The 23,474-nt window shown below is 35.8% G+C and overlaps 1 protein-coding gene across 5 annotated transcripts in view; it reads left to right on the top strand.

The window, feature by feature from the left end:
* CRIM1 (cysteine rich transmembrane BMP regulator 1) overlaps nucleotides 1–23,474 on the top strand; it is a 160,694-nt gene that overhangs the window by 60,000 nt on the left and 77,220 nt on the right. For 3 of the 5 annotated variants that reach the window (XR_014944706.1, XM_015857693.3, XM_085543281.1), the window contains exon 3: nucleotides 19,834–20,076. The exons of the other annotated variants lie outside the window; for them this stretch is intronic. Coding sequence is in view for 2 of the 3 variants with exons in the window: in XM_015857693.3 (XP_015713179.3) it covers nucleotides 19,834–20,076 (243 nt within the window). In the remaining variant the exon portion in view is untranslated. The remainder of the gene's footprint in view (nucleotides 1–19,833; nucleotides 20,077–23,474) is intronic. 5 annotated transcript variants of the gene reach the window in all.

Here is a 23,474-nt window from a genome sequence, read left to right as displayed (position 1 = left end):
TCAAACTTAACTCTTTACAGATTTGTTATGTGTCTGAGTATCTGTCTTTCTCAAGACAAAAGAAAGGAATAAATTTGTTCATTTATTCGGAGCTTGCTTCAGCAGTACCATGGAAAAGCTCTCCCTTGACAGAGATGTTCTTATCTACGTTTTTGGATACAGTGCTGTAATGAACACCTTTTCTTCTGAGTGCTATAATGACTTCCAAATTGGTCTGAATATATGCTTCTTTCTTCTTCACTTTTGTGATGATGGAGATTGTTAGAATGTGACTGAGGGCCTGGACAGCTTTGATTCCTCTAGAAATATGTATTTGGAAGGAACATTGGTTGTTTTCTTCTGCAGTTTAAGGTCTGATAGCTCTTTCTTTTCCAGTGCTTGTTTCCAGTGATGCTTTGTGCCTGTGACCTAATGTTTACAGGACAAAAACCCACCAATGTGTACTAGAGATATTTTCAGTATTTGCGTATGTACAAATATTATAGCAGCAAATTTAACAGATGTTTTAGTGAGCAAACTATACAAGTACACCTGTCTGATTAAAATTCTTCCATTTGATGTAGCACTGGTTCATAACCTGTGTTTATTATCAGTTTCCTGAAAGCCATTACTTTTTATAATGGGAAGTTTAGGAACATAAGAAACTGGAGAACACATAATTCATTTGTTTTTAAGGGGCATGAGGGAGGTCTTTTCAGGATAAGCAGTATAATTTTTTGTTACAGTATTTTAGGTTTTTTTTGTCTTTGAAATCTTCTTTCTGCTATTAAGGTTCTTTAAGAAAACAAGCAGCTCTTTACTTCTGTTTCATTTCAAGGGGACAACTGTGTGTCTTCTCAAACCTTATGCATAATGCAGTGTGATCAGAAATAAATGCAGCAAAACTGTGTGCTCTATGATAAGAATAAATGCACTTGGTTATAACAGATTTTTTTTCCAAATTTTATCTGTCTCAAAGTAGTAATATCATGATTACTTTTGTTCTGTTTTACATTAACCTATGAAAATTTAACTTTATTGTGGAGTTAAGGAAGACTGCTTTATGTGAAGTGGAGCTGCTGTAGAATGACTGAAGAAATCATAAATCAGGACTAAATAAACTTTTTAGAAACTATAGGCATTTTCCAGATGTCTCAACCTCCTGTTTGTGTAAACAGCTTGACAGTTTTACTCGTTAACACTTGTACCAAAACAAGATTTAACTATTTCTTTACTTTCTCCCATTTTCAATTGTAGAGTATTAACCATTATTTGTACGTCTCTAATATTTGTCTGCAGCTTGAAAATAGTAAACATTTTTTCTACTGGTTGTCTTTGAGCACGTTTATTTCTACTTAGTTTTCTGTTAGCTCTTAAGTTGGGAACTGGTGCTTTTGCCTTAGATAAGTTTAAAGTTGGGCATCTACGAGTGCGTTGTTTTTTCTCTTTCATTGTGTTTCTTTAAAGCTGTTTGTGAATCTTAGACCCAAAAAAAGAGCCATTCCCCAGCCCTTGCTGTCTACTGAAGTTAAAGGGAATGCGATTTCATCCAATTTCGTCTTGTATCAAATTCTCCCAGTTGTCTCTTTCTGCTCTTTTTATTCATAATCAAGACTTCTTTGATTTGCTAATACATACAAAGGTGCTTTACTTAAAGTTTTCATAAAAAATAGATTGTGTTTTACCGTTCCAGCCGTACTCTTCCAACCTTTCGCTATATCAGATTATTCTTTATAATGCTTTGGCATATCTAAAACCATCCCTTATTTCATTTTATCTATTTAAGTTCACTTCTTTATTTTCAGATGTTGACTGTATTTGTTTCTCAGTTTCTAAAGCTCTTGTTTGGCTTCAAAAGAGTAATTATAGGAGCTTGAATTGTCATGTTTTTATTTCTTTCCAGATTCTTATGTTGAACTACATTTCACATGTAGAAAATGGTGCTGTTATTGTGACTGAAGCTTTTTTACTATGTATAAAATTGCATAAATATTAATTGGTGTAGGGTGGTAACTTGTTTGAACAGTGAACTGAAGCCTCCAATCCCTGAGCAGCATAATATGGAGAAAGCATTTAATCTTTAATGCCTAATGAAATGTTGAAATGTTTCCATTTCCTTGGAGGAAAAAAAAAAAAAAAAAAAAAAAAGTATATTCCTGTTAAATTTTGTGATGAGTCTTACACACTGATCTCCAGGGCAGGGTTTGGAGGCAAAGTCCTTCAGGGAGATCTTTCTCAGTTGTGAGAATTACCACATCTTTCTTCTTTCCTCATCCGTTCTTTTCTGAATTGCTTCTGGGGCATGTGCAAAACCCAGAGGAAAGGTTTTGGCTTATGCTAAGTGTCAGGCTGTCTCAGCAAGTTGCCCTGTGGTTTGTTATGTATATTGTCTTTCAAAGTATACTTCAGTATGAGTTTTTCTTAATTATGCTTCTCTTGGAGGAAAATAGGTGTCCAGTGCAGACCCGCCTTGTTTTTCTTGAGGCTCATTGCAGAAGCAGTATATCAATTATGAAGTAATTTCTAAAAGCATAATGTTTCTTGTCTCAGAATGTATATATTCATATATATACACACACATATATGAAACTTGTCTCCAAAAAAGAGACATCCAGTTGTGTAAGCACTATGTTTTAATAATGTGATACTGATGAAATCAAGAGAGTAACAGTGGCAACTAAAGCTGCTTCGGTTGGATGGATTAGGCTGCTGAAGCACTTCTGTGATCAGTCCACAGTACAGCCATACTGAATGGAACAAAAATGCATATAAGTTCAGTATATCATTTCCTTACATTCAGTACCTAGGTTAGGTTCTTGCTTTTTATCATTTTTTCAGGTACATATTTGTTATTGCAAACTCTGTTATGTGCTGTCTCTGAAAATTACTAATTATCACAGGCTGTCACTTCCATTCCTGCTTTTACATTCCAATCATGCTTTCAGCTAATGATGAATTCTGATCTTGTGCCTTTAAATACTGGCAAATTTATCACTTCAAAAAAACATTTTAAGAGGTTTAACTAGGTGTGTTTCTTCCTACTGTTACTGTTTGTCCTGTAGCATACAAGGTATGAACGCTGTTAAAAGCACTGCTGGTAGAATGTTGCTGTTGTGCTTCTTTTTTGTGCACTTAGTATTGTACCATGTGGTACACCTGCTAGGTGGGCAGGATGAGAGTTCTAACTGTAATTGGTATGAGGCTTAGGGTTTGTTTTTGTTGTTTTTGTTTGGTTTAGTTGTTTTGTTTTGTTAAATGTAATGCTCATGTTCAAAGCTTCCTGCAGTATTATCATAGAAAAGCTCTGCCAACAATGTGCTGTGGATCAAATTTAAGTTTGATGTTGATGATTGTTTTTCTTTGAGGTAATTGACAAGGAATCACTATTCATTATACTCAAATTCTTTTCCTCATCAGCTGTCTCTTTTGGTTTTGTTATGACATTGGCTGTCAAAGGAGATGCCGCTTATAAAACCTTGGGGAAAAGAAAAAAAGTTTACAAAGGTTCAGCAGAAATTTATGGAACAAGTTTACTGTTTACAGGTTTAATAAAAAGGGTTCCCTTATTTAGTTCTGACAGGATTCAGTGTATTTTGGACATGTGAAGACTAAGGATGATTTAATGCAGTGTCATAACTCCACATTGCTGTTAGGTATAATGATTGAAAGCAAGGGTAGAATTCCATGGTCTTATTGCACCACTCATGCTTGGATAATATTCAGAAGGAGCTCTTTTAAACAGAATATAACATAGCTTAGAATAGAATAAGGAATAGAACAAGAGATGGAATCTGTAGAAGGGGGGAAAAGGTATGGAAGAGGGAGAGGGTAAGGAACATAAATGTGAGACGATTGAAGAAGTGGGAAACGGTGTCAAGGATTCAAAAAGGAAGAATGGGAGCATATGGAGTAAGTAGATGGTAAGAGGCTGGCACCTGAATGGGAGGTGAGGTGAGGAAGATTCTGGAAGGTGTAGGTCTTTACATCTTCTCTCTCTGGAATCCAAGCTTGAAATAATTGACATATTTCATATATTTGTTAACAAATATTTGACATTTTGCTTCTTTGCTTCATTCAGACTTCTTACCCTGTAATTTAAGACATTTTAGAAATCCTTTTGTTTGGTATTACTGCTAGTGAACTTGAATCACTCTAGTAGATATGGGAATGCAAAGAACCTGCTGTAGTTGCAATGTCTCCACTCCACACACATATGTGTTTGGAAAATGCTTTTTAGGTATTGCTTAATACGCAAAGTATTTATTTCTAATATACAGGATTCTACTGTCCCGTCAATATCTCCTTAGTAAAATTTCTTGTGAAGTGCAAGCAATTTTCTGTTTTAATAAGTACTAATAGAAATTATAACTTGAAAAGTATGGGGAGGAAGGGTTAAAGTGTCCTTCTTTGGGGGAAGGCCGCTGTTGTGACATTGCCTTTTTCTTCAGATCATTACCACACTACTGCATGGTGTAGAAACAAACTATAGTCACTACTGAAAAATCAATATACTGTCATAAATAGGCCCTGGTATTACAAAAAGCTTTGTCAGTTGGCCTGAATGCAAGTATATTTTTTGTGTTTCAGTGTTCATTGCAACCAAGTCTTAAAGCAAGTGCTTTGTAGCAGAAGTGAAAAGGATTTCTTGTTAGAAGTCTTGTATTGAGGTGTTGGCAAAGCTAACCATGTACATGGTTAAGCATAATATAGATATAACATATATGTATATTTATTTATTTATTGTAGGGTGATCATTTTGATTTGTTGTGTCAATACAACATGTGTGGTCAACTTGTTACTCAGCATAAACAAAGGTTTCTGATCATTTAACCAGAGTCATTCATAGAGGTGGGGGTGTTTACATGGAAGAATGTAACCTGTTATTTCAAGGCTTGGTATGCTTGTATGTGCCTTGCTCTTGACCTGTATAAACAAGGCTTTCGTCTTTTCAAACACGTCTGGACAAGAACATGCTTTTGAAGAGGGGCTGCACCGGTTGCCTGGAGATGGAGGAAATAAGAACTCTTGAGAATGTATCAACTTCTTAAGTCTAGGGGTTTTTTTTTGGTTTTTTGTTGGTTTTTTTTTTTTTGCCAATAGGGTTCTAAGATTACTTAAGGCTATATTAAATATTTTGACACAGAGTTGTCTTGGAGTTGGTGGTAGGAGTACCAGTGCTTCTCTTGAGTTGTTATTCAGTGCAGGTGCTCCCCCTGGTACTTCTTCACCCCACAGGGCAAAAGAGAAAAATAAAACTTCTATGTTTAATGCAATGCAGTGCAATTCACAGGCCTGCTCAGATGTAAACATCTGAACATCTTTGGGAGATGTAACTGAGATGGAGGGAGAGAGGCTGGAAACTGAATTTGGGATTAAAAAATATGTTTTTGAATTTCCCTTGTCAGTTTTAAACATCAAGGTCAAAAAGGAAGTAATTCATGTTTTCAGAATTTCTTCTTGGCTTGCTGGATTGCAGAAGTCAATGATGAAATACAGAACCTAATTTGGATTTTTTTCTTAATAATGGAACAGCCACAGTTGGGAGCAAGATATTCCCGACTGTAGAAATTTCTACTCTCATGACATCTTTAACAGTGTAGAGGCTTATCCTACACATTGCTGGCATTGCAGCAGGTTGACGCGAGTCAGCAGCATGCCCTTGTGTGCTGTGCCAGCAGGAGTCAGCCAACAGTGACAGGAAGGAGACATTTGTTCTCTCGGAAGTTGTAGGATGGTGCCCTGTCTTTGATTCCAAAGTACAAGAAGAATGGTTGAGTAGGAGGCTGGGGCATGTGTTGTATGGGGACATTAGGGTTAAGGTCATCAGCCATAACAAGGGAAGTTTCATTTAGATTTTATGAGAAGATCATGTTTGTAAAGGTGATCAGACTATGGGACAAGGCTTCCTAGTGAGAGCTGGAGTTGTCATTCTGACAGCCATACAGATTGCTTGTGTCTGACCTGAGTGTCCGACCCAACAGCAGTTAAGTTCTGAGTAGGGGATGGGATTAGGTGACCTACAAAGGCTGCTTTGGACTGGAATTATCCTGCAGTTGGGAAATGAGGATAAACTCTCACAAAAAATGGCAGAGGGAGTCAAACTTACCTTACAACATTTGCAGTTCTTGAGAGTGGTTGTAGGCTGCTCATTATCAACTAGGATTTGCCTTCTGCAGAACATGTTCTGAGTATTTAGGAGTTCCAATGAAATAGCTGGACAATCACTGTAAAGGGCAAGAATCTGCTTATTTTGCCTGAGAGCAGGGAAAACATCCACTACAGCTACGTGCTAGTGACTGACTAGTAAAAACTCATTTGATGGTACTTCAGGTTGCATTCTGTTCTGTTCACGTTGCATTCTGAGTATAATGAGGAATTATACTCAGATACAAGCCTTCAAATGAATAATGTAGTTTTTACTTTTTTTGCCCTGAATATTCTATCTTTCTCAGATTTTCTGGCATATACATAGTGTTTTTAGATACGTACCTGACGAATTTGGGTTTTGGAATCATCTAGGGATTCTCATTAAAAAAAAAAAAAAACAACAAAAAAAATCATACTGTACAAAGCATGATGCCACATGTAGAATGGGCACTCCTCAGGCCTTTGTGAAGCCATGTATTTATATAAGGAATCGTAGATTGGGAGGTGAAACAGGAGGAAACGAGCTTGTCTGAGTTCACAAAGCTTGGAATAAAAATTCAGTCCAGTTGAATGTACTGCTAAAATTTCATCTCAGATCTTGTGAATTTTCGATCTGTTGGAGCATTCTTTCTATCCACTTGGTGTTTCTTGGTGTGGCTGCTTACTTATCCCTCTGCACATCAGAGATTTATTTCTTTTTCTTATTTTTATATTCCAAATTTTTTGTGGTTTATGCTCTTATTTACCGCACTATAACGTATGAGACATGAAATGATGTAAATGCATGTAAGTACCTTGAAGTCCTTGATTATTGTGCCAGACATCTAAGAGAATTTATGCTAACTGAAGATCTGATCTTAAATCTTGCTAGATGAATTATTTATTTCCCAAGAGAATCTTCTTGTATTTCACAAACCACACATTTACACATCATTTAAGCTTGTCCTACTGCTGATTTTGCTATGCAATGTAAGTTTTGCTGTTTTTTTAGTGTGATAAAAGTTGTGGCTAGAATATGAGATTGACTAAAACAATGTGGATTTTAGTTTCGGTACAGCTTTTTGTTCTCTATTTCATCTCAGCTGTTGCTTATCTTGTTTGTTTGTTTGTTTTTGGAATTGTTGATTCTTAAATGGAATTGTAGAATATTATATTGAGATCTACACTGTGATAGGGGAATGGCGGCATATTCTGATATTTAAAAATGTATTTCATGGGGTCGTAGGTGGGATAAGCATACATATACTTAGGATTTCTGCTATATTTTAAGTATGTGAACAATACTTAAGTCACTCTGAAAGGAATGCCTTCTATTTATTTCTAAGGAAATTACAACTCAAATGAAGAGCACAATAACACTATTTTATATACCAAATAGGAGACATTACTTTTGGAGCAGTTCTCGTAGATTAAACTTAGTAGCTACTTCCTTCCCTTTGCTTCCTTTAAAGTATTCATGTAAGTCATTAAAGAGAGTGGGTTATGCATGTGTATGAAATGTCAAGTAATAACCAGTTCTCTCCTGATAGACTTCAATTATTCTCTCTCTTTACATTGGTGAGATTCTGGAGGCATGTTTTACAGGTGCAAGCTGAACTATTTGTACCTTATTTTAACATTACTGAAATATCAGCATTACTTAATCACCTCTCTCCTGCATGCTTATGCCGCAGCCAACCATTGTAAGTCTTGATCCAGAATTCCATGATAGCAAGTATTTATTCTTTGTTGAGAAAATGCATTCACTGCCTAGATTGGAAAGATTAGAGAAGAATTGTTTGATTGTCAGTGGTAATACCTAGATGGTATGCTATGTATCTTTTTCATTTGCTTTGGGGAAAAAAAGTGTGCATTAAGCTAACAAAAACACACTTCATTAACAATTAAAACCTAGAATTTCCTTAACTAAAGATCTGTTTCTGAATAATAAGGCTGTTTAGTTAAGATTGGCTAGGAGGAAATGAAACAGATAAGCCTCTTGAAACCTAAGGATTTTTAATGATAAGTACAAAAAAGTAATTTAGGAAGTCTTTCTTTTAAGGGGGAGGGAGGGTTAGAGGGAGGAGGCAAGAAATCATCGGTTTTGTTCTGTTTGTTTGTTTACCACCACTTCGACAAAATGTCTGTTAGATTCTATGCACTCATTCCATTTCTTCAGGGCTTTAAAAGGCTTGATATGTAGTAGTCAGATGAGTATGGCGAAATACCCATTGGTAAAAGTGTTTCAGTAGAAATTAAACTGATGTTTCTGTAGTTCAAGAAGTTCTTTAAAAGAAAAGAGGGAATTAGAGAATTAATCCAAAACTTCTTAACCACTTTTCTACCATCTCTTCAATTACATGATAGGATAGAAATTTTGCTGGCTTTCTTAATTATTTTTGATGTCTTATAGCACTTTGAATTAGTTTATTTGCTCATTTAGGTTTTTCCTTTGCAGAAATCAAACTTATATAGGAATAATTAAATCTGCATCACCAGTTAGCAACAATTGAGTACATAAATATTTTTCATTGTTTCCGCTTTACTTCAGCAGCAGTTGGTTTATTGTAAAGCACTGAGGGATGTTGTTAAATGAATTGTACAGTGGAGGAGGAATCTTTAACATGTGAGATACCTCATCATGGAACAATACAAGATTTTATTTTCTTTAATTTTTCTTCCTAGACAAGTGCGGAAAATCAATGCAAATATTGTTAATTAAAAGAGTATAACTGCTTTGAAACACATTCATCAGAGTCTGTGGTATTCAGGAAAGAAACGCTTTCTTGGTCTTGCCTTGTTGGATATCAGCAGTCTTTCCTGGCTTTGCTGACTCCTTCAATACCAGTTGTCAGCTTGCCTTGTAGGAAGGAATATTTTCTTATCCTTTTGGACTTCTTAAAGAAGTACACTGTGTCAGGTTATGAGACAAGCACAATGTCTAGGTTACATGAATTATAATTTGTGTTATAACTTCTTAGTGTTTGCTAGCAACCTAATATATTTTTCCTCCATTTCCCATTAGTCTATGCTTGCGTGATAGAAGGATTTTATTCACAACAACTATCAACTAACAATCTGGCCTTCCTGCTTGTGTTGCCTCCCTGAGTGTGATTATCAGATAGAATCCCTGTCATTGTGACATAAGAGCTGACAGAGGTAGTCCCTTCCTAAGGGTTCTTAGTGGATATCATTCAAAACTGCACGTGTCATCTTCCTTCTTGTAGAGGTTTTTCAGGTTCTACAAGGACTCTGCAAATACTTAATTGGTTTCTCTCTCCTGTTTTGGAGATACTTGCATCTCATACTGTGACCCTGTCATATACTTATATGGTTTGCTAGTAATTCTTTAATTCAACAGAAAAACTTTCCCAGCTTAGTATCTTACAAGGTACTTTCAGATATGACTTGACTATTATTACTGCAAATTTACATTTAGGGGTAAGGTACAGCGCTCAAACTGCCCAGAGAAAATGTGTTTATCACACCCTTATGCAGCTGAACGTCTCATTTTTTTCTAGTTGCACCATGGAAGTTGTTAGGCAAAATGCCACAGATATTCTTATCTTTGATGTGTGAAAGAAAATACTATTTTGTATTAAGGTAGATTATTATAGAAACCAAGTACAGAATATATATAGTAAGTAAGGCAACAGGTTAGAGATTTGATGTAAATAGTTTTGGGGTTTGCTTTCAAGAGGACATAATAAATTGATAAGCCAAGAGGAACATACACTGAAGAGGACAGGATAAGGAAAGCACAGGGCTGAAGAAGCAAAACAGATTTCTGAGCAAGATAATTTGTGATACTCTCCTAGTTTTGTGGTTCTGATAAATAAAAAGATACACACAGTAAAAACTGTTATCCATACTTGCAGTCTTCTAAATCATTTCCCTTTAGGCTACTCTTGGAAGAGAGCTTTCTATCTAGTTTTTACCCAATTGTATAGTTAAATAAGATCAGAAATTGATTCTAATGAGAGAGCGTTGCAGTCAACAATATGCTAAAGATGAGAGATTATTTGTATGTTTTGAGAGTAGGATTGTTGGTCTTTTTCCAGATTTGCTGTCTTTTGTTTGTAATAAAAGAGGGTGGCATTGATCCAGCTTTAAATACAGGGGTCCAAGTTTAATGACTACTGCAGTCAGCAAAATTCTTGTTCTAGTGCTAACAGAAGCTCAGTGCTGTGTAAGCTTGAACTTTGTGCTTTTCTGTAGTTTTGAAGTTTAATTCTCTCTGCGTGATGTTGCTGCTTTGAGAGATGCTGCAACAGGGTGGGGATATCTGGTAACATTTAACATATGGTGGACGCAACATTGTGTTCCAATTGTACTGTCTATTTTGAGCACTTGAGCACTTTCACTCCATGAAATGCTGTTTTGATTCTGGTTCGTATGGTGACACCAGATTTCATCACCAGTTATGATGTGATCCACAAAACAGTCAGGTTCAGCATTGTGTTGGTGCTATAAGTCTTGACAGACATGCATATGAAGTTGTTTCTATTCATACGTGAACATTTGTGGGATCCACCTGGTGCAAGCTTTGCAGTATTCCAATGTTGCCACCATTATTTCTAACACACTGAAGTCAACATTAGATACTGCACACAGTTCCCTGTTTGTAATCCACTGATTTACTAGAATCAGCTGATGGAGGTAGGACATCTGTGCACGATTGAAGAGCATGGCTTCTCTTTCATGTTGCTGTCACCACCATTGAAATGCACCATCCACTGTTTCACTATGCTCACATCCACATCTCTGTAAATGTTCAGCGAATATCAGTGAATGTCAATGTGTGCAGCTTTTTTTTTTGTTCGTTTGTTTTTTTCCACAAGGACAAATCTAGAACACCCCTTCCCCCCACCCCCTCTTGCTTCATACAACTTCCATGTCAGACACCATTTTGTCAGACAGCCCCTCTGCTGCCATCTGTCAGATGGCAACAAAATGTAATAGAATGGAACAACTTATTTGGCCTTTTCCCCTCTGATTTCTTGTGGTATTTGTTCTGTTTGAGGGCTGGTTATGAATATATCTACATAGGTTCAGTTGACCTTTTTATTTTTTTAAAAAACCTGTGTTTAAGAGCTGTTTGGATGCAGTGCTCAGAGATATGATTTAGCAGAGAGTTGTTAGAGTTAGGGTACTATGTATGGTTAGGCTGCAGTTGGACTTGATAATCTTTGAGGTCTTTTCCAACCGGAGTAATCCTATGATTCCATGATTGTAAATGTGTATATATGTCTGATTTGGATGCTGTTGTCCTTGGAAGCAGAAAGAACACGATGATTCTCAAATTTCCAGTAACCTGTTTATTTTTCTTATCAATTCTCAAAAACTTCTGTGCAAACAGTTGGATAGCTGTCTCCACAACTGTCAACCACAAACTGTATAGATCGTGGAATATAAATAAAATTATGTATGTTTCTTTTTCTCTTCTGATGATGTTTCTTTGTGTGTGTGTGTTATTTATTTATTTATTTCCTGTGCATGTGATTGATAAGTATGAAAATATCAAATCATAGAAGTTAGTGCATGAAACAGATATTGCAAGTGAAGCTTGGAATGTAGCAAAGTCAAGTTTGTGACACTGAAGTTCTTAGCGTTATTTTTCCTAGTACACATATTCTTTGTGTTCAAGAAAGCCTACATCCATCGGCTATAATGTTTCAAATATTCCATGTTTTTGCATTAAGTATGAAAAATTGCCTCTGGAGTAAGAACCAGAGTGCTTTAACTTCTCTTACAGTTTAATCTTCTGCTGCACTGTTTGTTTGTGCTTCCTACATCTAAAGTTTCATATGTAGTATTTTCTTAGAACTGACTTCATCTTGGGAGAAAAATTTTTGGTGTGGGATGTCCACCATCTCCTTATTCATTGAAATGATCTAAAATAGAGTTTTATCGAGTGTCATTTCTTGTGATTATTTCTCCAGCTGTCAACTAGTTTGTATTTTTCTTAAGCTGTACTAAACTGAACTGTTCCAAATACTTCTGCTTTGTCATCAGTTTGGTACCCATACAGAACTATGTACGGTTTGCAACTGCTTGTATCCTTGCGATAAAGAATACATACTGCTTTATTAGCCACCTGTAGGTAAACTTACTCCTAGTGTACATTCTTTGCAAGTCACTGAAGCGTATGTACTTTAAACTGTTTGCAAGCAAATTAAGTGTCTTCATTTCTTTATTTACTTCCAAAATGTTTTGGCATTCTTTAAAGTATTGGCTTTGTAGCTGAGACCACCTCATTGCTGTTTACATACTTTCTTTGTTTTGAAATTTCAGTTGATTCACAGCTAAGTAGCTTGACCAGTAATAGTATCATTCATCCAGAAATAATAGGCTCTCTTTTATAAACAAATTGTAGTGTGCAGTGTTATTCCAATCAAGATGGTATTTAATATTCTTTTTTTCCTTTCCCCTTCCCCTCCACCTTCCCCATTTATTTTTTAATACAATGGTATTCCAGCCACTCAGCCCTGTGCTGAGTATCTTGATGTATCTGTCAATCATAGGTGCATAACCACATCGTTGTGCAAGCTCTTCACTGCTGTAAATCTGACTTCAGGTATCCATCTACTTATTTCTCCATCTGCCTCCTAAAGTGTTTTAAATATTGAAGTTCAAAAATGCTTTGACTTCATAAAAAGCAGCATGGCTGCTGGTAGTGTGGATCATACCCCTGGAGTTGCATACTTCCCCTCCTGGTGTGCAGCCTGCTAGGCTCATTTCCTTATCTTTATGTATTGCTTGTACAGTTTTGTTAAACAGCTAGTATTACCCACAGTAGATCTGTATTGATCCTTGTTGGTGTTAAGCTGTTAAGTTATATTTAAAAATACTTATATGCATAGAGAAGACATTTTAAATGAAATGGAGTAACAGGAGAACTTGGAGAACAGAGCAAGACAGTTTTTAAGCATAACAGACAAATACACTGAGCTGGGAGGTTTGAACCCAAGTACAATTTCTCCTCAAACTGAGCTGCTTTCATTGAACCTGCAGTTGCATTCAGATGCAAGAACATCTGTTAAATCTTTATTGATTCTGGTAAAACCCTTTCCTTGGCAGACAGCATCTTAGTTTAAGGCATGACTGCTATTCTGGTGTGTGTTTGAAGAATCAGCTTCTTTTTTTTTCTCTCAGCATTGGAATAGAAAAAAAGTGAAGAAATTGAATATAGCATCCTTAATAGCTTTGCTGCTCAGATGGGATTATTATCTTACTTGATTATATTGAGTGGCATAACACATTTGTGGTTATTTTGTCGTTGAAATGAAATATCTTTGGCAAATCCATAGAAAATAGCATGTTGCGAATATGTATGTTGAGATATGCATATTTACTTTAACTTGTCTATGATTGTCTTTTTTGTTCTGAGTTTTCCTACCCACATTAAATGCAGATTGTTGCTCTTAAATCACAAGAAGATTAGCATATAATATTGGTCAGACGGATTGTTCCATTGGTATGTGAAATCCAAGGTCTCAGAATACTAGAAAGCAAATAAAACTCATTTACAAAACAGAGTGGATTTCAAGTAAAGTTCAGTTTTAGGTAAAAGTTCAGACTCTAGCTGCTTTTTTTTATTTGTGGCAGTTCATCCGTATACAGGACTGTGCATATTGTGTGTGTAAGGTAATCTCATTTTTTAATCTACTATAACTGTCCTTTTGATTCTTCAAAATCCTTTTGGGTATTTTGCATTCCGATATCGATCCCTGTCTGTCTGACCGCTTCAGCTGGGTAATCATTTTTCTTGTTTATCTCTAATCCTTTTAATATTTCCTTCCTGCCACTGTATAGCAGTACAGTGTGCCTTTTGTTTGCAATGTATTTCAGTGCAAGCTGCAAGAATGTAGAGTAAAAGTGGCTGTATTTTAGCCTAGATTTCACAAAATTAATTTACAAATAAAGAGGCAAAACTGGACAGCATGTGTCATCAAATCATGTACACTGACACAATTTGATCACTTTGCTTAGTGATACAGCATTCATCGTAATGAACCACAATCTGGCTTGAACTTCTTTAAAAAATTAAGTTCTCAGATACGAAGATAGCTATTTCAAAACTGGTCTTATTCTTTATGTATCTTAGGGATGAACAGAAAAAAAATAAGCTTTATTCTCTTTCTGTCTAACTACATCTGTATGTACAGAGATGTGTACGTAATAAAAATCAGTTTTTAAAAGGGTAGCTGTAGAACAGGTTAAGTGTCTCCATAGAAGCATTAGGACCTGAATCTCCTACTGCTTTCTTTAACCTTCTACTCCTATTAAAACACTCTGTCCTTGTTTCTATGGTGACGAAGGGAAGGCATCTGTGGTCACATGAATTTTTGACAATATGATAAAAATCACTCCCTCAAAGGGTTTCCAGAAAAGCACAGATCTGTTTCACTTCACCTGAAGAATGAGGAGAATAGCCTTCTGCCCCAGCACTGGTTTTTCTTCTCACTTTCTCCCACACTATGCTGTACCTTTCACTGTGCTAACCAATGCTTTCACTGCTCTGCTTTTCTCATTAACTAAACTTGGCATGTACTTCCTCTGCGTGTCAAAGTAGAGCATGCAAATGTAATGAAGGAAAAGAATTTGATACAGAGGTGAAATCTGAAAGCTGTGTTTTTAATTCTTCAGGAACCATTTTGATTTCCACACTTTGGTGCTGGCCAAGATGAGTTGTCTGAGGCCTCATAGATGTAATATGTGTTTGTTTGCTAGGAGTTGTTTCAACTGCTGTACTTAAGAAAACAAACAAAATTCCTGAAATTTAGGTTTCTTTTATTCAGTGCAGTATTAATAAACTCTAAACACCTCTAACTAGTGGCCAGTCTAAATGCCCCATGTTGTATATCTCTTTCAGGAAGGTAGTTACCTTAGAAAGCGCTGATTTAAAATATAAGCTTCAGTAACTTGCCATTATATTTGCACTTCCCCATGATAACTTCATGAGGTCATGGGAAACATCGTATTAAAAATATGTAGGCACTTTTCAAATGAAGAAACTGCAAAAGGTGTGTTTCTGCTTCCACCTTGACATCTGCTGCTTTCCAAATCACTCTCCATAAATTTAAAGTTGAAAAACAAATAAACAAATAAAAAGCTACGTTTTTATTTCTTCTTTTTATTCTGTCCTTTTGAAGGTTGCTTTCCTTGCTCTTATACACTTTACAACAATTACGCTGCGGTTGCATCAAAGGGTTATCTTGAATGTTACGGTGCCTTGATTTCCGAGATGCTGCTTCTATGTGTTTCTGAAATGAAAACTGGCTAAAAATGAAAACCATTGCTGAGAAATTCTAACGTTTTAAATGTATGATCCCTCTTTTAATATTAAAGCACGCAGTGTGTTGTTACTTTGATGGTTCTGTTATTACTGATATTTGTAGGTTTTCCTTTGTCATATACTTAGTAATGGCAGGTACTTTTTGCAGATGAATTGCTAAGTTGCGGCAAGTAAACCTGAGTCTTCAGACCCACAGAAAGTGAAGTTTGTCTTGAAATTTGAAATAATCTATACCAAAAAATAGCTCTATCATTGCTAACTTCAGTGATTTTTTAATTAAATGGTCCTTAAGGCTGCCTTTCTAGATTGCTTATTTGTTTGTTTGTTTGTTTCATCAAAACATCAGCTCTTCTGATAGTGTTCATTTTGTTTAAAACGTTAGATTCCAGATACACTTCCAAAGAGAAGATTGGCTACCTCTGAATAGATAGTTTGTGTAACTTTGAGCATGATTGATCCAGACTCCTCCTTTATCTTGGTAGAGATTCTTTGTTGGCTCAGACTGGCGAGATTGCGGTGTTACTGAATGCTTCTAGCCCCAGTGGTGTTTGATGAAAGACTACAGAGAACGTATCCCACAGAGAGGGCTCATCAGCAAGCCAACAGTGTCTTTTCTTTGTGTAGTCATTTGAAATGCTACTTTCTTGAATATAAAAGCAACATTCTCAGAGAACAGATTTTTATTATATTTTTTTTAAACTGGGTTGTAGGTTATCTATTCCAATGTAATTTATGAGAAGTTTGATGGATGTATCCTTGACAAGTAACTAATTGCTCTCCTTTTTAATGCCTTCCTTTTATTTTAAAGGAGAGACTGAAATGTGATTAGGCTGTGTGTGCTTTTTCCATTAACTGTTTGATTCTGTGAAAAGCAAACAGCATATAGGACTTCATGTCATTAAATTAATTTGTGATTCTGTGAGCTCTTACTACAGCAGTCAGCTTATTAAAGTAGACCTATCAGCTGCTTCAAGGGTAGAGGTTGAATAGTGTTTTATAAGAATTTATTTTAATTAGTGTTAAAGTGTCTTGAGTATAAACTCTCAATTATAAATGAGACATCTGCTTTAAGTTTTCTTCCAAAATACAGTTATATGTAATAGATCTTGTGAAAGAGTCTACATTATCAATTAGGAGAACGTGATATGTATATATGCTGATTTTTTTCATAGTCATATATGTAATTGTCCCTTTTATTGAAAATCAGAACTTTTAGGTTCAATTGACTACTGTGAAAAATGAAATTTTCCTGTGCCTGTGCACAGAAAGGGATGGGAAATTTTGTAACAGAGATGTACGTTCTGTTTATTACAAAAATAAATTCAATCAGATGAGTGAGAAAACAGAGCCTTAAAGCTGATGCCTTGTTTGACTTCAAAGATGTTGGTCAGGAAGATCCTGACTTGTGTAATGGACAACTTCTGAGAGATAGGCCAGTGCTTTGCAGTGCATGTATGTGTATGACAGATAAAGATTCTGTTGTGGTCTGCTAAGAAGCCATTTTTCAATAGTTCCTGTTGTGTAGAGAAGGGATAATGCAGCAAAAAATATTTTTGGTGAAGTACTTTGCAGTTTTCTGTGAAATGCCATTTTCAACTTTTTGAGGTAATTTGTTACATTTTCTTTCTTTTCTGCTCTGACAAAGAGTTTCTTATATATTTCCTTTGTAAGAGCTGGAAGTGTTTGTTATTAAAGAAGAATAATTTTTAAACAAGCAATTGCTCTTGTTTGATGAGATCTTAAGCATCAGTATGTAATGAGATTAAGTTAGGAATCCTGTTAAAGCAGTGACATTTGTGGCTGTATTTGCATTTGTTCACAAAATAGATGACAAGCATTACTTTGATACCTCCTTAGATCAAGCAATGAAAAGTTAAGCTAGTAAGTTAATTAAGGACAAAGAGTTTTAGAAATACGTATCATATAGAAAATTTAACCCCAGTAAATAAAGAATATGCATATATTTGCAAGTTTGTGAGTTTCTGAGATAACAAAAAGAAAAACTTGATCCTACTTTCAATGATTTCTTGAGAGTAATGCCTCAATGAATGACTCAATCATGCCGTCATCTTCAGAAAGGGGGTCTTGTTACCCTTTAGTTAAATGTGACTGGAGTTAGAGAACCTTGGTGAAAGTTACCTGTTGCTTGATACAGATTGGATGATTCTACTTGATATTCCTTTTACTCAGTATTGTTTATATGCTGGAATGGCAATCTTCTACTGTGTACATAGGTTGAGAATATGATTTGGAAGCAGGATATTTATGAGTAGCCATAGGAAGGGATTTGGGGTTGCTGGGTTGTGGTTTTTTTTTTTGGGTGGGGAATGATGAACAAAAGTAATAGTGACACTAGATTAAAAACAGAATCTTAAGTTGATTTCTAAGTTACCTGGTTTTAAAACACGAATAGATATTTGAAAGATGGTTATTTTTTTTCAATCAATTTTCTTTTAAAATTATGCAAGTCATATTGAATAGTAGCAGTTTGAAGAGTCCCACTGTATTGTGTTATAGTTATCTACATTAAGAACAATAACAGGAAAAATACTTGTGAATTTAATAACAACTGTGAAGCAGTGAGTGTTTCATATATATTTGTCATAGTTTTTTCTTTTTAACATTTTTCTCTTCTTTACACTGCCTGAAATACTTCTTACATGCCTAGTATTGAAATATCTTTATTTTTTTCATGCTTTTTCTAGATGATCTTAGCAACTCCAGCACTAGGCTTTGCACTGGTGCTCAGAATAAATGCATCTAGAGTTCTAATTGTGAATCGTTGGACAAAACATGCTTTTTTCAAAATTGTCTTAAGTTTGTCAAATACAAAGAGCCTGGAAATATATAAAAACATATCAATACATATACATATATGCTGTTCATCCAAACTCTTTATATATGGAAAACATATAGATTTATATATTCTTATGTAAAAGTTATGCATATAATTATACACATTTAATACATATTATATGTACATAAATTATGTATATGAATCATATATATGCATAATGTATTGAGGAATGGTTTTAAACTGAAAGAGGGGAGATTTAGGTTACGTGTGGAAGAAATTCTTTACTCAGGGGGTGGTAAGATACAGGCACAGGCTGCTCAGAGAAGCTGTGGGTGCCCAGTCCCTCAAGGCTGGATTAAATGCAGTAGCCTGAGTTGATCTCCCCCAGGGCAGGAGTAAGGGGCTGGCTGGGCTTTACAGTCCCTTCCAACCCAAACCATTCTGTGATTATATGATTAGAGGTATAATACATACCTATACCAAGTTATGTAAATACAGTTAACTAAAAGTTGTAACTAGAGGAGGCTACTTTCTAAGATAGATGGAAATAGTGTAATTTTTATTTTTTTTTAACTATAAGAAGAGAATTATGGCACTATCTAGTGTCACATTTAAGTTATTATTCTATGTTACTTGTACATATTCACTATGTCTCATCTTGACCTAAAAATGCTGTATTTTTGTGTGTCTGGTATCCACTTATTATCTAACTCTGGTGTGTTAAGCAAAATGGGATCCTCTTGGATATGAGAATGTTTTTTACTGTGAATTATGTTGCAAATCAGTCACAGGAGTAATCTGTTCTTTCCTAGCGTAGCTTAGGGAATTGGAGGGCACAACACAACTTTTCTGTTTAAATTGAGATTTTGGTTTTGATTACGACAGATCTTAATTTCAATTTTTGGAAGACTGTTACCTGGTTTTCCAAGAACGTTCCATCTTCATTGTTGCTTTGTTTGCGCTGGTGTTGTCCAGTTTGTTACTATTCACAATCAACATGTTGAACTTGTTCTTCAGTGTTCCTACTTTTATTGTTATGTGTCAGCAGCCAGTGCCTCATTTTTCCTTGGTAGTCAAACTTTTTATCTCTTCTGATTTTCAGGCCACTGAAGTCATAGGAATAACACTTTGAATATAAGCACTGAGAACATGTACAGGGAAAATCTGCTAATGTATGGGGTTCCCAAAGCTGTTACACAGCTTTTTGAGTGTGTGGAATCTCACTTTAGGTCAACTAACACCAATTACTCATAACGCACAGTCTTGTGAATTCTAATGGTGTAGATGTGAGCACTGGGGCTGTGCATGGTATGACAAGTTGGATCCTAATGTCATGGCCAAATATGTAGTTTCACTGTTGTTTCTGAGGAATGAGTTCACCAATCACGCAGATGGCATGAATTACGTATATATTAGAATGATATTTTATAACACACTGACCAACTTGCAAATACCAACATATTCTTAATCATATTCCATAATTTTTCCTAGTCAATTTAGAAGCAGCAATTTTCTTTTTTTCTACTGTCTTGGGGGAGTGAGAATAAAGGGAGCTTTATCTGAGCTCATCTTTACAGCTTCAGAGTAGTGTTTACTGACATATATGGCATGCTGATTTTTCTCTCCTTTTCAGAAGAGAAACCTGATTGCTCCAAGGCCCGCTGTGAGGTCCAGTTTTCTCCTCGCTGTCCAGAAGATTCCATCTTGATTGAAGGTTATGCTCCTCCTGGAGAATGCTGTCCTCTCCCAAGCCGTTGTGTGTGTAACCCTGCAGGCTGCTTGAGGAAGGTCTGCCAGCCTGGCTATTTGAATATATTGGTTTCTAAGGCATCAGGAAAGCCAGGGGAATGCTGTGATCTCTATGAATGTAAACCAGGTAAAAATGGACACAGTTTTATTTTGTTTTATTTTTAATTTTCAGTCTATTCTATCAAACAATTTATATAATTGAATCCGATTAAACTTGTGTAGTATCTGGATGATCTACAAAATTTAAAAGATACTTGAGGTCAACATCCACTTAAAAAAATCATAATAATAAAATTTTCTTTTTCTTTTTCTTGAAACATTTTATTTAAACTGAGCAACGAGGGAAAAGCAATCTTTAGTGAAAATACTGTACTTCAACACACAGTACTAGTGAGAGTGATATATTTTGTTAAGATTTTATTCTACGAAGGTTTTTTTCACCATGGGAATACTTTGTGCATAAAACAGAAATCTTAATTCAGCGCTTAAGATTTATCTAGGTTACAAGTTGATAACACTTAAAAATTATAGAGCAAGAGGACAGCAGAAGAGCATAGTCAAAGGCTTTATAGCATTTGCAGTGTCTACCCATTTTCCATTGCATGCGAACACAACCCTTTCTTGTAATTTATTATTCTTGATGAAGTAGAAGATACAATTCACTCTTCTTTTTGATCCAGGCTTTGGTAAAGATGAGTAATAAAAATAGAGGAATGAAAGCAGGCGTATAAAGTAGTAACATCTGAAATTTCATATGTAAAGAATTTTTAGTATGCTAAGTCATGCCTTTTCGTAAATACTCCACAAAATGTTGTACAGTCTTTGTCTCTCGTGCCTCTGCTGCTTGTGTTTTTCCTAATGTCCAGTGCAAATCTACCTATGTAGAAATTTAAGTAAATGTTCAAGACAGAGAATGAGAACAAGTGGCAAACAAATCTTACAATAATATATGCTCTAGAATGTTTTGTCAGCCTCAATTGTCTTTTATCTAGAATTAGCAAGTAGACATTTATTATGGTATAGTTTCCTTGTACTGAGTGTTATGTTGCTCCTCTCTAAGGTTTCCTGAGCTTATCCATATTTCCTTAAAATGTGATGTTCAAAGGCAGAGAACTATTTTGGATGAGTCTTTGTCAGCACTAAATACAGTAGCATTTGGTGTACAGTTGTGCAGGAATTACTTCTGGCATTTCATACAATATGGGGGTTAAGAGTGAACTCTTGACTATTTAGTTTGTGAAATTCTGTGAACCTGAGATCTTTCTGTAGGATGATGACAGAAACTACAGTTGTTGGATTATGTGGTAATTTATTCATATTATGAGGTTATGCGGCTATATATTGGTTTTCTAAAGTGCTTTGCATTTCTTATTGGAGGGTAGAGGCAGCAGAGGCTTTGAAGAGACTCCAGAAGGAGACTAGCAGAATTTAAGGGAAGAGTAGAGCTTTGCACCAGTGGTTAGGAATTGAGGGGCTGACGGCCAGCAGAAGGTCTGAGACCTTGGTTATTGAAGAAACACATTTTCATTGTCTCCCAGAGCTGGGTAACTTATATGGTGTATGGTAAAAACCTAGAAAAGGTAACAATCCTTGAAGGATTCAGAAGTGAAAGAGAAGAGTAGTAAGAGTCTGCATTGGCTAGGATATATGAAAGAATGAAGCTGGGGGATTAGGGAGGGAGGCCAGCAGGTCTGACAACAGGAATTGAAGTGTTGGTGAGAGGCTCAGTGAAGTGAGCACTCTTTTATGTCCAGGCCAAGATGGTTAATGAAAGGTAGAATGATTAAGCTACTGACTTCTTGCTTGCAGTGCCTTGATTCTAGGAAAAAAACCAACCAAACAAAAAAAAAGAATACAATTACAGATGAGTTTATTAGTCACTTCATAGCCCAATTTTTGTCATGTTAGACTTCAGCAGCTGTACTAGTTGTGTTTTTCTTAGTGTGTGTTTTTTCATTTTGCCTTTTTTTAAAAAAAAAAAAAAAAACAACAAAAAACAAATCTTGAATATACACATATATATATTTTTATTTATTCTGTTGGCTGTTTGGGGTAGTGGGAATACTGTGAAAGAAAAGCAAGTCAACACAAGACCAAAAAACAAAGGATGGAGTAGGTTAATGTTGGCAAGTGTTAGTAGACTACAGATTCCTTACCAAAAAGGACGTTTTGGGTTTGTTTTTTTTTTTTAGTGGCAAATCTTTGCAAATCTGAATTTGCTCAGTTTTCAGAGGAGCCTTGTCTTGTTTTCAATGACTGTAAACTGCATTTTCACAGACAACATAATTTGTACCTGGTATGTGAAGAAAATCTGAATACTGAAATCGTTTTTTAATATTTCCTCATTTTTTGTTGTTTTCAAATTTGCGAGTCAGAACAAAATGACATGATTTATGTTATCTAAACGTTTGTGTCATGTTAATCACTATGGTTTTAAGTAAGTTTTCATTTATTTCTGTTTTTATCTGTGAGAATAAGCGCTGGTAAATCTTGTTTTATTAAGGTTTTGTATTCACAGTCATAGAATTCTGGAATAATTTAGGTTGGAGGAGACCTCTAGAGGTCATTTTGTCTGTTCCATCTTCTATACTGGTTTGTGCCATTTATTCTCTGTGTATATATATGTACTACCCTATGTGTAGTAACACGTGGGTAACTGTTCATGCAGAGTTTCTTATGGAGCTGATATCCATTCTGTTGAATAGTGTTAGCATGTCTATGAAGTTTACATGTGGAATGGCGAAAATTTCTCCATATTTTACTACAGGTTTAAAAACTGCAGTTCTGTAATTTCTGCTGTCTGGTTGCTCTTCCTTCACTATTGTGTCTCAGTAACCAGCTTCCTTAGCGGTTCTCGACCAGTAAGGAGATTCTGGTGGAAAGAGCCTGCCAGAGGCTAGAAGATGCTTTTCTTATGGCAGCAATGCTGTTTTATGCCAATCTAAAGTGTTCATGAAATTAAAGCATGGACTGTGTTTGCTTCTATTCCTTAAATAATAAATCACTGCTTTTCAGTTTACAGTGATATTTCAATTTGGATTCTTCTGCTGAGAATTACACTTGTAAATATGCTATGGTAATTGGGTTACTGAGAGGAAAATGGGAAGTGGTTGCCTTAACAATGAATGCTTGTATAGAAATTAAATTTTTGTTTCAAAATGTGCCAACTTTTCTGCAGTGCAATGATCACAGTGATCAGAGGCATTAGTAAATAATTAAAATGAAGTAGTTTTTTTTAGTAATACTTGTCTACTAACCTCCAGATTAACTTGACATAGATGTTCTTACCAAGTGTTGCACCGAGCATTTCACAACAGTTATTTTCCCTACTGTTCTCTCAGGCCCTGTTGCTGTCAGGCAGAGCAGAGCTCAGCGCTGCCCTCCGCTCCCTGTGAGGAGCTGCAGCTGCCATGAGGCCTCCCCTCGGCTCCTTTGCACTGCGCTGAGCAAACCAAAGGACCTCAGATGCTCCTCACACACCTTCCCTTATAGACCCTTCACCTCCCTTTGGGTGCTCTCTAAGAG

Source organism: Coturnix japonica, chromosome 3 (genome assembly GCF_054131305.1).
Source record: "Coturnix japonica strain WE chromosome 3, WE-NBRP24, whole genome shotgun sequence".
NCBI lineage: Eukaryota > Metazoa > Chordata > Aves > Galliformes > Phasianidae > Coturnix > Coturnix japonica.
Note: the sequence above shows the minus strand (reverse complement) of the source record. Positions and strands in the feature narration are given on the sequence as shown.